This window comes from Vanellus vanellus, assembly GCF_965231255.1.
Source record: "Vanellus vanellus genome assembly, chromosome: 6".
Taxonomy (NCBI): Eukaryota; Metazoa; Chordata; class Aves; order Charadriiformes; family Charadriidae; genus Vanellus; species Vanellus vanellus.
The window spans coordinates 16,976,668-16,994,771 of record NC_138911.1 but is presented as its reverse complement, the minus strand read 5'-3'; the positions used below and the strand labels follow the sequence as shown (position 1 = coordinate 16,994,771).

Sequence of the window (18,104 nt, the reverse complement as noted above, 5' to 3'; positions counted from 1 at the left end):
TTCTATTTTAAATTTCACTAATAATAGAAGTCCTATAGGAAGCTGTTCATATTACAAACAATACTGTCTCACTCAATAACACATTTTCAAACACGGGCACTCTGATCTTTTGTGCTTTCAGTAAGGTCATTCAACTCTGTCTGTCTCAGTTTGCTCAGTGCATTTTGAAATGTGTAAGACTCTCTTTCCAAGTTGTAACCCCTGTGAAATATCAGTCATTTCTCAGATAGGACAGCATTTCAAATAATGACAAAAATGACAGCTATCTAACAAAAAAGTTCGCTTTCCCATCACAAACACGGTGATGAGGCATGCCAGTGTACTTAACATAATCGAAAGTGAAATTAATAATTTCATCTATACTTCATAAAGCTGTTGCAAGATTAAGTTCACGAGCTTAGGGTACTCAGTGGGAATGCTACAGACATATATATCACTATGTACATAGTAAGTCATTTTGCAAGGAAAAAAAAATTAAACATGTAGCTAGCTACACAATGGCTATTCACAGAGAAGTAGGAATGCTCCACTCACTTTTTGTTGAGCTCTGCTTCCTGATTTTCCCATTTCTGAAACTGGCCTGTCACATCAGTGGGAGCTCGAAGAATATCCTTCACATTTAAAAAGAACTCCTATAAAAGAAGAATATAGCTAAAAATCAGTTTAAATTAGATACAGCCAGTATTTACTATGAAAAGGCATTATTCCTTTATTAGCTGCCTAAAGTTTATGGTTTCAACATTGTTTCAGCAGGATCTACAGAATGTCTGTCAAAACAAGTAAACCCACACATTTTGCATAACTCTGTAAATCACAGTTGGACTGTAATTCAGTTCTACCTTTTGGCTCTGCCACTGCATGATACACTATAGTACTCTAACACCAAGCTGCTCAAATACAACACCATTTTAAAAAAAGTTTACGGAGTTCTTAGGGCAGATTTTTCAGTGTGTTGCTAGCAATGGGAGCTGAAGAATAAAACCAGCTTTATAGTGAGGGCCTATTTTATGTTGGCATCCAGCTTGGTGAAAAGTCATTTTCACTTGTTCTGTGGCCCCAACCAAACATTTTACATAAAAAGCAGAATAGCTCAGCTGGAGAGACCGAGATCAATGATCTCAAAATGTTGTACAGCCTCCTTGTGGGAAACATGGGTTTAAATAACAGCTCAAAACTAAGCAGGAAGAAGAACTGTGTCTGATCCCTCACATATGCCCCCAGGGCATAGAGGCAAATGCTCGATGTATGGGGTGAAGAGACAAGGTAGGAATGATACTCCCTCTTCCCTTTAGCTGTATTTGTGTTATTTGTGTAAAGTCTGATCTGGTAGACATGATATGTGACTGTCTGTTGGACTGAGTCCTATAAGCAAGCTGAACTGAGAAACTTAACGTTGCGTATAACTGCCAAGCTGCTCAGAGATGTCAAAACTTGGAGAGAGCACCCAGCTGCAGAGAAACGTAGCTGTCTCTGGAATTTACATGACTTGAATGTTCAATGGTAGCTAAACAAATACTGTGGCATTGATGAATTCAAAAGGCAAACTCAGTCTGTGGATATGGCCTATATATCCTTGGGTTCTACTCCTTGAAACACATATGACAACACAAAGCTTAGAGAGCTGGAGGAGGAACAGAAAGCTTACTCACATTCATAAACTTCTCATACTGAATAGCTGACTCCATGGTATTATTTGAATAATCCAATGTATCCTTCCAAGAGTGCATGAGGAAAGCCAACCGTAACTGTCGTGCTAGTAGCAGTTTCAAAATAAACAAGGAAAATAATCATAATCTAAAGCATTGTATGGCTAAGAACATAGTTTTTAATCAATACTATCAATACATCTAACAAAAAAGCAAGAATGCTATTATGCATACAGATAATACCGACAAGGAACAGAAGAGCAAGGAAGCTATTCTAAAGTTAGTGAAGACGAAAGACACCTGAAGTTAGCCATTTCTGGAAACTCCATTATGTGCCTGAATAACAAAATTACCACAGTAACTATTCAAAGTACATTATAAGCATTCAAATTCCAAAGTCATTTTTACCCGTATGTTTCTTCAGTGCATCTTTAATGGTAATGAAATTCTTCAAAGATTTGGACATTTTACAGCCAGCAATTGTTAAGTGGCCAGTGTGAAGAAAATACCGAACCCAGTGATCATTTTCAAAGTATGCCTGCAGCAAAAACAAAAAAACCCCAAAGATCCAACACTGTTTACATACATACATACAATGAAGTAGGATAATCTAAGAATAAAGTCCTGAGGACAAAAAGTCATGCTTATACAAAACACACACAAAGTTTTAAAAATTAATTGATGGATTGTATAAGTTGCAGTCAAAGCAAAGCATGCTGCTTTTTCACTGCAGAAACCAAAGGCCAGTTTATTGACCTCAGACTGTGCCAGTTCATTGTCATGGTGGGGGAATCGGAGATCAAACCCTCCTCCATGAATATCCATTGACTCTCCTAGAATGGATCCAGCCATCGCAGAACATTCAATGTGCCAACCTGGACGACCCTGTTAAGAAAAAGACATTACGTGGCTACTAGTTAATTGTTTTCCTCTCCTGCCTATATATCATTCCAGCACTGGAATGCCTATATATCATTCCAGCCCCTAAGCAGTTACACACCTGAGAAAATGAGATAGAGTGTTACAAAGAAAACAAGATTCTCAGTCTCAGCTTCATAAAAGTATACTGTTGGATTTAAAGATCAAACGTGGCATACATATCTGGGATGCTTTGATTATTCTGCTTATTATTCTTTTTAAAATTACATTAATATTTCTGATCACAAGGAAGAGAAGAGGATATAGAAATTGCTGCACATAAAGCCTGTAGATTAACAGAGGACAAATGACCAGTAACAGCCATTGTGAGCCTGCACGCAGAATCCTGTTTAAAAAGTATCAAACGGACAGATTGATACATGTTCCAAATTATTAGATGACTATAGCAACAGAATCTAGTATTGAATACAAGATCCCCTTAATCTACACATTACTAATATGAGGTGAGGCAAAGTATTTGCGTAACGTGCTATTTAATAAGGTGTAGAAGATATAAATCCTGGTTATAAAGTCCTTACCTTTCCCCATGGAGAGTCCCATGAGGGCTCTCCTGGCTTGGAGGATTTCCACAAAGCAAAGTCATTTGGAGAATGCTTCTCACTTAAGCGATCAGCTGAGATGCTCAGGTCACCTTTCAAAAGAGAAAATGTAAATATATACATTTGATTTAAACACTAGCATTATTGAGTTTTGGCCTTGCTGCCTCATTGTACCTCACATCAAGCGAATTAAAAAAAATAAATGAAAAGAAAAACAATCAGCCCTCAAAATTCCTCATAATTAACCTTGATAATCCTTTGGGATTTTGATTAATGTTTGGTTGACAGGAAACCTGAAAGCACGTGTCAGCTACACTGCTTTCTACGTTTTGACATGAGATTCATCTACATTCTCTCTGCAGGCACAATTCCAATATTGCAGTTACATAAAAAGAAATACAGAAACAAAAACCCCTATACTCATAGACAAGTAAGACTGCAGAATCAACTAACTTCAAAGTTAGAAGGATTCAAATTAAGATTGTCTTAATCTGCACACACAACATGATCATAGCACACTTCTTTCCCCCCTAATCTCATGCTGGTAGTTGTTCAACAGCTATGTTTACTGTTTTTTTTACCATCACAGATGTGTTATGCATTATTTGCTTTTAGCTTCTTATGATCATTTAGGTGGTACTCTCATTATAACATCTTTAAAACACAGGGAATTCACTATTTCTGCAGCACTGTCCAAGACTGAAAGTGGTTAACAATACTACCTACCATGTAAGAATCAAAGACAGATTAAAGACAAAATTGTCAAGGTTAAACTTGTCAATTAACCTTGGTGTACAGGTTGACATACCTGCAATCTCAATTGTTTAGAATATCTAACATTATGCACTTTAAATATAAAAGTAGTATGTTTTTATTTACATTAATTGCAACTTTCAAAGCTTAGCATTTATGCTGCCTGTAATAGTCAAAATTACATTATCTGTCAGGGTTATGACCGGCAATCAGCACAAATGAGTCAAAACAGCTATGCTGACAAGCAGTAACTTGATGTTTGCATCCTCTTGGTTAGAGTCCTAGACTCAGCTGGGATAGAGTTAATTTTCTTTATAGTGGCTGCTGTGTTTCAGATTTCATATGAAAGGAATGTCGATAATGCATATTGGTTTAGTTGTTGCCAGGAGATGTTTGAATTATTCAAGGACTTTTTTCAGCTTCCCGTAGAAGCTGAGGGGACCATAGATGGGACAAGCTGGCCAAAGGAATATTCCATACCATAGGCGTCATGCTCAGTATACAAATGGGGGTTGGCCAAGGGGCAGAAATCCATGATCACTGCTCAGGATGGGCTGGGCAAACCAATCATCCAGTGGTGTGAATGACTTGGCTTGTATTACTTTATCTTGTATATTATTTTACCATTATTATTACTGTTATTTCCCTTTTCCTTTATTGTTCTATAAACTGTCTTTATCTCAGCCCACAAGGTTTGGGGTTTTTTTCCCTTTCCCCTCTTCTCCCTCTTCTCCCTACCATTCTCGAGGGAGAGGGGGAGAATTGGGAGAGCAGCTGTCTCAGCTGCTAGCTGGGGTTAAACTGCAACAGTTAGTTACATTCACTCAGCATCAGGTCCTATTCGCAAAAGGACACAACAATTCAAGAAAAGTTACTGCTTACATGGTGGAAATGATACATTCATGTTATTACAAAGATGCTGATTTAAGATAGCACCTTTTATTTCACATAGAAGATTTCAGCTATCAGGGTTTGAATTAAGAAAAAAACATAATCATAAAATCATATAAATTTTAAGCTGCATATCTCAGATATTGCTAGTTTCATCTAGTATAAGTACCCTAATTTCACTTAGTATGAGTGTTATATAAAAACCTTTTAATATTTTTCTAATAGACTTTGTGGATGATTTGCTACTAAAACTGCACAATCTTTGGAGCAGATAACTAATGAGTCTGGTCTATTGAGCATTTGAAGCTACTCCTCTGCTATGGCTTGACTCAAAAAGAATCTATATTTGGACTTAGATCAACACAACAAGGTTTACAAAGTAAAAAGAGTTCTCAGTATGAAAGAGGAACCCAAATATTTGTCATGAAATAACCACAGCCTGATGTGGAGAGCTTTCACCTGGCATGTAGAAGACCCAAGTCTTTGCTCCTCCTACTTTGAACCAGATGAACAGCCAAATAACTGGGCTATAGTCAAACAACTGAGCTATTCACAAATCTGACCAAAAAAAGACACAAACAAACAAACAAAAAACCACAACCCAAAAACATCCTAGAATGAATAACATTTCTTGGTATTTTCCAATTAAAAACTTTCAGGAAGGTACTGTCTCAGGCTACCAAACTTTGGAAAAGAAATGTACTGGTAAAGGAGTGCAGCAGGTAAACCATTCGACTCTAACTTTGATCCAAGCATCAGTGACATCAAGAGATCAACACATCACCAGTTTCTTCAGCAACTTAAGCAAACGTTATTTCCCCTTTTTACCTTCACCCTCTTGAAGAGCTTTTTGATCACCTACAGCTTCAGGAACCAACTTAGCATAGGAGTGTTTTTCACTCGAATCAAACTTCATAGTATCAAAGTATACAGATCCATTGGACACATACCTGAAAAGTTAAAGATCATTATTTAGCTAACTTTCTACCAATACTCAACTGAATTTTATCCCCAAAATTACTGTCTTAAACTTAAGTTCTCTAGTGAAACCACACACAGTATGGTACTGCTCAGTATTTAAAGATGACTTAAGTGAGCCTAAGTTTTAAGGCCTTACCATAAAGACTTCAGACGAATAGTTGAATGTCATAATAAAATTGATCAAAGGGAAAACAACTAACATCTTTTGTTAAGCTCTTAAGAAGTGAGATGCCAGATAACAGTCCCAAGAGATGAAATATCTACAATATTTCTGGTCCCTTTTAATATTTTGCAATGATATAATATGAATCATGTTCGTTTCACAGTACATTTTGTCCTCTTTCCCTTTTCTAATTTTGTCCTGTTACAGCCATAATAAAAACTCTGACACAAAGTTAAGTTTCAGGACCACCAGGAATGCTGATAATTCAGCGCAAACAATTTTGAACTGCACCCCCCCTTATTTCTTTTTTAAGAAAATTTTAAAATGTAGGTTTAAAGGAAGAACATACAAGAGAAATTATGGCAGTCTGAACCACAGGTTTGCTTTTTTCACAATAAAAATACATCCATGTCAAAAAATTGAGGCTATTGACAGAAAGAGAACTCAATTTCAGTCGAGAATCTATCGTGATACTTAGGAACTTCTAGAGCATTGATTTTCACAAATACTAGGTAATGGCAGAAAAAAAGTTCACAATTACTTTTTTATTTAACTTACGTTATTTACAACTGATTTCTAGCCATCTACTGAGGCATCCATTTTTGAAACCCCTTGCTGAAGGCCAAGAGTCAAACACAGTTCAAGTGAATGGGACTTTGACTATTTATTGTAATGAACGAGGATTTCACCCTGGAAGTTTTATAATCTAACTTCTCTCTTTGTAAGACATCATAAGAAGTATAGGATAGCACATTTTCATCAGGTGAGAAATAACAGGTTTTTTGCAAAGGAACCTGAAGTTTCTTTATTTGTTGAAACACTACTTGTGGAAAAGACTACAACTGTGTATGAAAACAGAGAAAGCAGCTCAGAGTTAAGGTTGAAAGCAATCATTCTAGCTCTGATACACTGTAAGCTCACAGCAAAAGCATCCAGTAGCACTTACCCGTAACCATTGTCCACAATCTTTTTCACAAAATCCACAATTTCTGGCACATATTCACTAACCCGTGTTAAAACATCTGGAGGTAAAACCTATAGATAAAATGTAGAATTTTATATAGTGTGTACATATATAAAAAATAAAAAAAATATTTATAAACATGCAAATAGGAACTAAATATATGTATTATACATTGGTTAAAAATTGGCTTAAAAGCCAGTGACAGTAGAATCTAAGACAGCTGTTCTGAAACAATGTGCCGTGGCCATTTTTTCCTCAGCCTTTAAGGTGACACTAACAACAAACTACTGCAGGAGATGTCAGCTCTTCCATTTACTGCACTTCTGACAGAACAGGCAATAAGTCCTGCTGATTTGCAGGTAAATAAATAAACCTTCACTGATCGGAATCATTGCATATGACATGGTAGTTCATCTGTAACAGACAAATCTGTCCTTGATTGTTATCACATAATTTCTTAGTGGCTGAAGACTAATAAGTAGTCAGTCTAAATGCTGAGGTTGGCAGGGCTCTCGTGCAGCTAACAGATTCTATCTCAAACTTCTCAATCACTTTATGATTATAAGCCCATGTTACACCAAGGGGAAGGGATGGAGCATACACATCAAACTTGATCACCAGTGAACTGACTCTGGTAACATGCACAATGGATTTAAGATTGTTGGGATGGAAACGGAACAGGTGCTAATTTAACAGCTACCTATTCACATTAAAGGAAATACTTTATCAAGAAGGTTGAAATATGAGGGGTTTTAAAGCTATTAAGGAGCTAAATTGTATTCTGGGTATTATGAGGCATGGCACATATACTTTTAGAACAGAAAACAGTTTGTTTACTTATTTTACTTACATTGAGTGCTTCCATATCTTTATGAAACTCTCCTTCCCAGAATTTGGGGAGCTTTGAGAATATGGAATTGTCAGTCACCTGACTGCCAAATTTTGTGTCCAACCAGTCAGACAGCAAATCTTTGGCTTCTTCCAACAGTGTCTATAAAACAATACATGTAAGCACAACTGATCAAAGACTTGCCCTGTTTAAACTCTGCAGAAAGATCTTATTCTGAACAGAGAGGTTTGCTTAAGGAAAAAGACACTTGGCTATGAATACAGAGTAATCCGTGCTTCTATAAAATTTTTATTGTATTGCTTTTCATAAATTTGGATGAAATAAACAGAGGAAGAAAGATAAACTGATAAGTGATATCTGTTTTGATATCAATGTGGAATTTAGGCTGTAAACACCGGATGGGACCTGCAGTTATATCACATCATCTGTTCCCCCCATACTACCGGATATTCCTAACAGAAGCCTTACTGTGCACATTGCTAAAAAGTGTTTGAAAGACTAAGTTGAACATCAGCAAGGATAGATTTCAGTCTTATATCAAAAGATGTACTTTTTTTTATTTTAGAATAGGATATAGCCCAGAAGGTGTGATTGCCTAGATTTTAGCTGTGTTTAAAATTGTGTTAGGTCAGTATACAGTTTTATAAAGGCGCCTGATATTAGAATAGCTGGACTTTTTTTAAAAAGATAATTAAGAGAGAGAGTCTTCTCAAGAAGGCAGCACATACCCTATGCTTCCTACACTAATTATTACAAAAAATCTGAAAGCAAGAAAAGATGAAAGCGAAAACCAATTACTAGAAGACAGTAGTTATACTGACCGACTTGGTTACTGGGACAGTACCAAAGCCCAATAAAGACAATAGGACTATTGTCACTAAATGTAATGGTCTTTGGATAAAAATTATCCTGAGCATAATTTTTTGGGATGCATTTTCTTCTCCGATCAGAGACAGAAACACTTGTGTGGAAAACTGCCACCAGTATTGGAATGTCATAAATGCACGTTCAGTAATTTATACTGAAACTAATTCACCAAGACAAAAAAGTGGGTAATTATCACACTGGGAGGAAAAAAAAGAAAAGTAATTGATAAAAACAGCATCCAAAACCTATATAGTTGAATTCAAGGACCAAATTTCCTGTATTGAATGTGAAGTATTAAAATTTGCTCAGGCCCACCATTCCTCTTCTTATGAATAAAAAATTCCATAATGTTTCAGCGAATTACTGCAAGCTAAATATTATTTTTAAAACCCCTAAAAATTATAAGCCAACTATAATTTGAAAAGGAGCTCAGACTGACCTCATGACATCTGTTGATCTCTTCTACGGGGAGTTTTGCTTGCACAGCTTCTTGTAGAGGGTTAAAAGCAGATTTCACTGCGTTTTGAATTCTTTCCAACATTTGCTTTTTATCTGGGTCTGTTGTCTCATTTAATTTAACTGAAAAGAGCTACAATTAAAAAAAAAAATTAGAAAGCAACTTGCAGTACAGTACTGCTATGTTCCATATACAATATATTGTCTTAGCCACGTAGGACCTTGCTAGTGATGAATAATACATTATGCCACATAAAAAGCTTTGATATCAAACTACTGAAACATACTCCTCATCAGAAATAAAAGTGAAGTCAAAAGAATTTAGTTCACATCTGAATTCAGTTTTTCAGAAAGACTTTATAAATTATTACATCATCATTACTGTTGTTTAGTAATTTTCATTTTCTACACAGTTGATCACCTTAATTACACAGTTGATTATCTCAAATCTGAGAAGGAGAAGCTTTAATGTGAAAGACAGAGAGATTAAATGCTATGCTTAGAGAGTATTTCAGGCAATGATCGTTGGGCAGAATTTTCAGGCCTCCAATTCCCAGGCCTGTATTCAATTAATTACACTGATAATCTATTTGTGACCTGTAGTTCTAAAACTGATCAGATAATCACCCTCCCGCCCCTTCTGTCCAGCATACACAATTTATTAAACCCCTAAATCTTTGGAGACTTTCTGCTCTTTTGAAGGCCATCAGTGGTACAAAAGAGAAATCTCACAAGCTTTAAAAGATTATGGACATACCACCATTTAAAAACTATTTTAAAGAGTTATTTTTAAAGTTTGAATTCTAACACACAAATATCCAATTGCTTTTTGAGCTTTTTCCCCAATACCCAAACAACAATATACATGCACTCACAAACAAGTTCTATTGACATAAAAATCAGGCATGCTTTTTACACGGATAGTTCTTGTCTAAAACAATGGAAAATCAAAGTGATGTGCAGTTCCAATATCATTTCTAATTTGTGTGGTACTGGTTTAACAGAATAACCGAAACAAGCAGAAAGCTTAAGGAGGTAGCAAAGTCAGAGGCATTTTTTAGATGTTTTGCTACATTACTGAGTAAGAACTTAAGACATTAGCAGTGATTAAATACCATGCCCACCTCTGAGGCAGTTTTAACATCTTCAAGTAGCTGATCTGGTGCTGATTTGTTCTCTCTATACCGTTCAAAAAGGTAATTTTGTCTTGCTCTCTTGATGATCTACAAAGCAGAAACATGAAAATACTTTTGTGAAGCGACACGTAGTTCTACAAAGTGCAAATAAAATCTATTACATACCAAAGGCATTTCAGAATCCCTGTAAATTTAACAAGCTACAAGAACTATATAGAGTAATACAAATTAAACACACCACACATAGTTAATCAGCTACCTCAACAGAGTTAATTAGGTATCTCAACAACAGGCAAATAAAATAAGTTATCTTTGTTAAATGCTTAGTCTTCATTATTTATAACAACATTCATTTATATACAAGAATACAGGTTTTGCTACCATAGGAATGGTACAAAATTGAGAAAAAACAATACATTTGTGTAAAAAAATGTATGTCTAAGTTAATAAGTATAAGATTTATCTTGGCTTATCAAATGGCAATTACACGTGACTCTCCCAGTTCCATGCTCAAAGTACAGTATTTCAGACTGCAATTTAAAAATCCTTACCTTATCATCAATATCTGTAATATTCATACAATAGAAAATGTCATATTTAAAATAATCCCTCAAGATTCTTCTCAGGATATCAAATGAGATGTATGACCTAAAAACATAAAAGACATAGGGATGTTTTTAGTGAACATCTCAAGTCTATTTCTATTCTATGCAAAAACTACTTTAATCTCAGAGTCAATCATTTTACAGCAGTTTTAATTTTCCCATATCTACTACTAAGTTGTCACACAATGACATAATATTATAACATGCTTTTAATCTTAAATCTCAAGCGTTGAGTATAACAAGACTATCTTCTAGTAACACACTCATCTAAATAAAGTACCTCTTTCTATTAATCTTGCTTCCAGTAGGCACTGTTACTACCCACATCAAAATAAAGAACTGCAGTACCTGGCATGTCCCATGTGAGAAGCATCATAAACTGTTGGACCACAGCAATACCACAAGACCTTTCTTCCGTTCTGAGGCTGAAATATTTCCTTAATTGAAAGGGAAGGTATAGTCATCAGAAGAAATTGAAGACATGATCTCAGGCCAATAAATACCACATTTGGAGATTCGAACGTGAAAACATGGATTATAATTAAAATAGGAATAGCTATTCCACTCCCAGTTTTACTGTAAAAAAAGATCACCACTAGCTTCATCATTTAAGAGAGGCAACAGGACGTGGCTGCTCATGTTATCTGCACTTTTATCAATCAAGATATCAGATTACAAAGATTGGGACTAGGCAGGGCATTATTCAAGCTGTGTTTGTAAAAGGGAAGGGAAGATCAGGCTTTCTTTTTCACTGCAAAAAGTTACAGAGTCTAATCATTCCACACATCTTGGAGACTACATCCCATATAACATTAGTATACTTAATATTTCCTCTCTTTCCCAAAGGACCTTCAAACAAGACCACGAGAAGTTTTACCAGTTTATATTACAATAATATAATTGCCGAGACTTTTTTTTACACAGACAACATCTAAAGAAAGAAACTAATTTAATTCTGTTCACATTGCCTATACTTATGTGTATTACAGTTGAACCCCTTGCTATTTTGCATGATGATAACTTGCAGTTGGGAACTATATATTATGCAATATACACATACATACACACACTTGTAGTATATGTATATTTATTGTGTATCTTGTAAGGCTTGCCCAGCAAACACACATGACTGACACAAGCACATGCTTGTTAACATTCTGCAAAATACAACCCAGAAACAGGGTAAACACTTAAAAACAAAACATTTGATGACTTCTCTACTTGTGTTTCTATGGAAATCTCCACTTTTCTTTCATTTAGTCACCTTATTTCGAGTCAGGCTGTTGTAGAGGCAGAGCCTAGAATGTTTTGTCCCTTCAGGGCGAGACCAGGGAGGCTGCACACGCTTGCCTTTACCTAGGGGAAAAAGTAGTTTAGAGAGAACTGAAAAGACACTTTCCACAAACAGATTTGCAATATAACATTTTCTCCTTATCACATCACTAAGTTATTTAAAAAGAAAAAAAAACCACATATAATTAGACAAAGCAGCTCCAATCCTAAGTAATCCAACTACTTTTCTTAGAACTTCCTACAAAGCCACTAAACCCAAAGTAAATTATTTTGATCTAGTTTATTTTCTACTCTCTGACTTGCCATTCCTATTAACTTTTGATCCAAGTAATAGGAAGGAAGAGGGTATAAAAGTAAGGGCATGCAATTCAGTTAAAGCATTAACAAGAGCTTTGAAATTTAATGAATTATTAATAAAGTGTTGTGGCAGTCCTGGGTTTTCTGCAATGCCACTGATTTTACTGTGACAGCGTACCACAGATCTCATACAGAATTTGCAAAAAATCTCCAGAGATCAGAGTTAATCTCTAAAGCCAATATTGACAGAGTATGTGTACTCAGGGTGAGAGGCAGGGAGATGGAAAAATTTAGAAAAAAACTCAGCTTTTTATCATACATTGTTGCTATGTACACAAGGCATTTTTGAACACACTCATTTACCACAAATATGCTCTAATTCAGCAACAGGCTAAATTTTGCTGTTAAAGAGAGTAGATAAAATCCAGGGTAATATTAGTGACAATATTCTTGCATTTGTTTTCTTTTAAACTTTTAAGAAGCAACATAGTTGTTAAACTCATGTTTTTTTCAAACAAAAGTATGTCACCTGTCAAAGAGCTGCAGTTTGCTATGCACAGGGCTGCTTACAGCTGTAATGATGTTAAACTAATTATCGCATTAACTAGGAATGAAAGCAAACCAGGAAATTAAAAAATACAGCAAGCTTGCCAGCTTAATACACACAGCACTCTCTTAAGGAATTCTCATGGTATGCATTTTAACTGCAATTAAAATATTATAGAAACTTTGTTTTGACAACAGAATTGCCTTTCTGATCCTGTGTCTCAGAGTGCTCTTCATTAACTCTGTTTCCCCTGATATATTCATATCAATATTTTGGCTGAAAACCTTCAAGTAATGTAAACATTCATGGTATAAAAAATTGACCTCTTCCTTATCTTCCTTTTTTGAATAACTGCCTAAATAAAAAAAAAATAATATATTAACTGCAGTACTCGGTCTCACAAATGGACTCCATTTAATCTTCATGTTATGGATCCACAGAAATATGTGTTTATTCTAAACATTTCATTGTATGAGGTACTCCTGAACAGAATACCTCAAGTTCAATAGCAGTCTATCCATAACACAGACCATACACCAAGGTATGGATTTGTTTACTCTTTGATTTACAAAGATTACGCTGGCATGCTTAATTGTGGCTAACATTCCCCTCGGGGAAAGAAGCCTATGTGGGTTAGTCTAATAAAAGATAAATCTGTAAAGCTTTCTTTACTTACAACCACACTAAACATAAGAAAAAACCCAGATACTGCACCCTAAATTTCTCAGCTTGCGAGTTAGGCATCACAGTATATCCACTACATGGACACATGCAAAGTAAAAGGCATACTGTTTAGTCTGTTCAAATGTCTCTGCCAGCTATAGTCTTCCCCCTAGTTGAACTGAAGTTCATTTGCTCCAATCCAACCCTAGAGCTCTCTGATACACACAAAAAAACACTGATAAAATTTCCAAGGTCTAAGAAGCGTGGCAGATTCACATGTCATTTTCATAGTGAACACTGCAGAACACCATTTCAGGACTTCTGATACATATGCACAGATCATGAAGATAACAAGATATAACCCTTCATAAGGAGAGACTTAACATTAAAGATTTCATGGACAGGAAAACAGAAACCTTTTTTCTCATTGCTCCACCCTGATCCACGAAAGTCTGTAGACAAATTGTAGTTAGTGGCATTAAATCTGCTATCAGAGCCAGCAGTACAGCTGAGATCCCTTCGCTGCTGAAAGGAAATCAATAACCAGCACAAACGCATGCAGGCACACACACATACAGAGAATCTACTTGCAGCAGCCTGATTCTAACTGCTAGTCTGCTAGGAATTGAGAACACATGATGAGAGGTTGTGAGAAAATGGCATTGGAGTAATATTAGTCAACAACCATCAGGAAAAATGACAGACATTGTGCATTCATTTGTAGGTACTGCAAGCACTATACAACAGCTCTGTGTTATTAATTATTTCATGACTCCCTGAGCAACATAAAGCAACTCCCTCACTATAAAGCAATTAAATTAGACTAGCTCATTAGAAAACAACTCAGGAGTGTGATGCAGCTCCCAAAAATGCCAGCACCCATGCTTACACAATGACCTAGATTAACCGGTTAGCATTTCCTCAAATCATTGTCAATGCCTAAATTACCAGGGTTAAAAAAGAACCCCAAACATTCTTTTTGAAAATCAGTGTTAATAACAACCATAAGAAGCAGTATTTAGTTTACTTTGTTATGAGTTTGTATATTATACAACAACTATTTAGTTGCCCTTGCAGGAAAAAAGAAGTGGACTGAGCAAATCCTGGTATTTTAAGGAACAAGCCAAAACCCACATATTCTTTTACAATCCAGCGGCTAGCTTTTTAAAGGAAATATAATCGAATTCTGTACACTGACAAATTCTAAAATCAAAGCAAAGCGGAAACAGAGCTTTAACATTCAAATAGGTCAGGATCTATCAGTTACGTAGTACCTGTATGCAAGAAGAATTTCAAGACCTTGAACGCAAGTTGATATGGTAAATTTTAAAGTGTGCAAGACAGTATGAAAGGGAACTTCTAGGAATTCTCAGCAATAAAAAACAAAACAATGTCAGCTAGTCTATAACCTGCCCACCAGTTTCGTATTACTCACTTGTTTGAAGTTTACAAGGCTCATTTTTTTCACTGCTGCCATCATAGATTGCTTCTATGTGTCTGTACCACCGGACAACATGGATATACTGGTCCACAGGTGGCCCCGAAAACTTTCTGAATACCTCCACATCTGCATGTGAAAATGTGAACCCCTGGATATAACTACGAGTGCTCAGGTACTCGTTCAAAGCCTTCACCCTGGCTTCCTCTTCACTAATGCTCAGTATAAAACTGTAGCTGGAAGCTGTAAAGAGAGGCACAGGACATTTGGTCAGCATTAAAAGAAGAAGGAGATTCCATGACCAAAATATATCCTTATACTATACATCTCCCCCTCTAAATTAGCTCTGGTGACTGACAAGAAATTTGAGAAAAAATATATTTAATACAAGCTATGGAATAACTATCTATTTCCTATTAATAGGATTATGTTCATGCTGCGATAAGTTTTTTGAAGACATCTTTACAAAGAGTAATAAGGACAAAAGCACAGGTCCTTTTCATGAAGAAATATTATCTACTTGAAATTGGGAGAAAATTCTTCACACACAGCTAACCAAATAAGTCACTCTTTTCCACGCTGCCAAAACACTTATCCTGCAAATATTTAAATGTGATTAATTTTATACACCGTGGACAGGCTATGAATATGTCTACTGAAGTTGAGCATATCCTTAAACCGTTGCAGGACTGATGCCCACATGCAAGCTCCCAACACGATGCTCAGTTACTCCTACTTGCTCTCACAACTCAAAACTTAAGCTGGTGCTGTATATTTCTGTACTTATCCTATACCACATTCTCTCCTCAGACATGTGAATAATATTTAAAATGAGTAAGATCTACACAAACAAACAGAAAGGATGTTAGATCATGCTCCTCCCTCACAATTTTTTAATTCCATGATTTCTTTGGTATACAGGCAAAGCAGGTTCAATTATGTCTCATCTTTACAAACATGGGGACATGGAGGACGCAGAAGAGGGTTCTGTGACTTGGGGATGCTCAGAGTAACGGCAAGACCTGTGTAAGTCAGTGGGTACGAAGCACTGCGGAGGTTACAGCATCTGGACTAGCACCAACATTAAGTAAACCTAGCATTCATATTTTCCTACAATGATTCAATGTTTGTAACTCCGTTCATGTTCAAAGTACTGTATCAACATTAATCCGATATCCTGCTTAGATAGTCAGCCAAGAAGGTAATTTAAGACATAGTCAAGGTCATAGTGCAATAAAGTGGGAGAGGCAGAATGCGAACACCCGTCCCTGCTCCCAAACCCCGACAGAGACCAGTGCCACAAGTGTTGCTTCTTACGCTAGTATGAAATGTATTCTGCACGAGTAGTTCCCAAAGCGTTGGAGGTGCTCACAGACCAATGCTCTTGGGAAGGAAAGGACGAAAGGAAACGGGGAAGCAATGGCTAGGATAGAATGTGAGGAACTGCAGAATGGAAAAGTTTTTCCAAATATCATCAGTTAAGACTTTGTAAGCAGCTCATTTCCTATATGGAAATATTTCCCATATGGAAAACAATTATTAAAATATTCTATAGAATTCAGGATGACAGGGAAACTGCAGCTAGATACCAATTACTTTTGTGTTTGACTCTTTTGAGTATAAGTGAGATACAGTGGCACACCAGCAGAACTAATAAAAAAGATCAGTGATTAAAAAATAAATAAATAAAAAATTAAAGGTCATGAAAGATTTACAATTCATACACAAAAATGAAGTCAGATTCATGTAAAGTCTCAATCCTTCTCAAGGGCTACCTATGTAATTGTTCAGTGTAAATGAGGAATAACAGGTAAATAATGGTTCATAACTAGACCTTATGGGCTTGCCTTATCCAGCTGAATGGAAGCTTTGACTCACATAGTTAATTTTACTATAAACTTTTCATTTACTGATATTTATCATCACAGAACTTTACCTGTTTATACACATGAAATAGTTGGAAATAGTTATGTTCATTAACTATGGAAACCTAAGACATAAGTCTTCCTTGAATGTGAATTTTGTATCCATGAATCATATGAGGGAGAAGACCAAATAAAAAAAAAAAAGTATTACAGGAATGATCTGTGTAGAAATGAAACTATATCTCAAAGAGAAGATCTTTAAAAACCTATTGCAAGGAAAGCAACACTCAATTTGCAAAGTATTATTAGGGTTATTATGACCATTATTCACACACCAGGCTGCTAATGGGAAACAAGTCAGTGTATCTGAAACAATATAAGTGCTTTCCAACCACATCTGTAAACCAATCTAAAAGAGAAGTTGCACAAACTTACACACAAATACAACAAAGATGACAGAACTCATATAAGCTAATTTTGGTGAGGATAGATGGCAAATACTGCCTGTGAATGTCAGTAACAGCTCAACCCTGATAGCAGAGCAGACAAAATTACTTTGAATAATCTTGGCACACACAATCATACTTGAAATTATAAAGTTTGACGTTATGTCTAGTTGCAAGAGCAACAGCAGACTTGAAAGTGTAATACATCAAAGAAACCAGCTAGCCCAGGGGACCTAACAGGAGGATGTCTTTATGTTGAGACTGAGACTGATCACTGACTCAAATTCAGCCCAAACTTATGTCCCTGACTGCGCACCACAGCAAGTGCAGCACAGCATGAACACACCTGAGCAGCTGCTGACAGGGTTTCTCAGGGCACAGCAGCAGCTGGGCCACAGCAGTCTTGAGCTCCCAGCACACTCACTGTACCAATACGAGTTTCCCACATTGGTTTCACAGGCTGTGCTGAGCTCCAAACTTCCTTTTCAAGACTGATGGCTACTTTTCAAACCATGACAGCTAGCTTAAAGCTGGCACAGGTGTGTTCTACCCTCTGCTGCGGTCACATGCAGAGATACAAGCATATTTGCTGTGTTTGAGAGAGTGCCGAGTGATCAGTGAATTTCTGAAATACCTCTGAGCATCCTATTTCAGCACATACAGGACAAAATCATTCTCACTTCTGGCATTCTCATGACTAGCTCCAAACTGGACTGAACTAACAAAACAAAAGCTCTTCTCCTGAAGCACAGGGTGCTCTCCTGG

General features: G+C 36.3%; 1 protein-coding gene across 1 annotated transcript in view; it reads right to left on the bottom strand.

Moving 5' to 3' along the window:
- CARS1 (cysteinyl-tRNA synthetase 1) overlaps nucleotides 1-18,104 on the bottom strand; it is a 36,479-nt gene that overhangs the window by 15,228 nt on the left and 3,147 nt on the right. The window contains exons 2-15 of the mRNA XM_082485243.1: nucleotides 15,026-15,271; nucleotides 12,055-12,146; nucleotides 11,139-11,227; nucleotides 10,737-10,833; nucleotides 10,174-10,272; nucleotides 9,033-9,182; nucleotides 7,727-7,867; nucleotides 6,859-6,947; nucleotides 5,597-5,718; nucleotides 3,104-3,216; nucleotides 2,403-2,531; nucleotides 2,055-2,184; nucleotides 1,650-1,753; nucleotides 535-632 (exon numbers count right to left, since the gene is read on the bottom strand). Coding sequence (XP_082341369.1) covers nucleotides 535-632; nucleotides 1,650-1,753; nucleotides 2,055-2,184; nucleotides 2,403-2,531; nucleotides 3,104-3,216; nucleotides 5,597-5,718; nucleotides 6,859-6,947; nucleotides 7,727-7,867; nucleotides 9,033-9,182; nucleotides 10,174-10,272; nucleotides 10,737-10,833; nucleotides 11,139-11,227; nucleotides 12,055-12,146; nucleotides 15,026-15,271 — 1,699 coding nt within the window. The remainder of the gene's footprint in view (nucleotides 1-534; nucleotides 633-1,649; nucleotides 1,754-2,054; nucleotides 2,185-2,402; nucleotides 2,532-3,103; nucleotides 3,217-5,596; nucleotides 5,719-6,858; nucleotides 6,948-7,726; nucleotides 7,868-9,032; nucleotides 9,183-10,173; nucleotides 10,273-10,736; nucleotides 10,834-11,138; nucleotides 11,228-12,054; nucleotides 12,147-15,025; nucleotides 15,272-18,104) is intronic.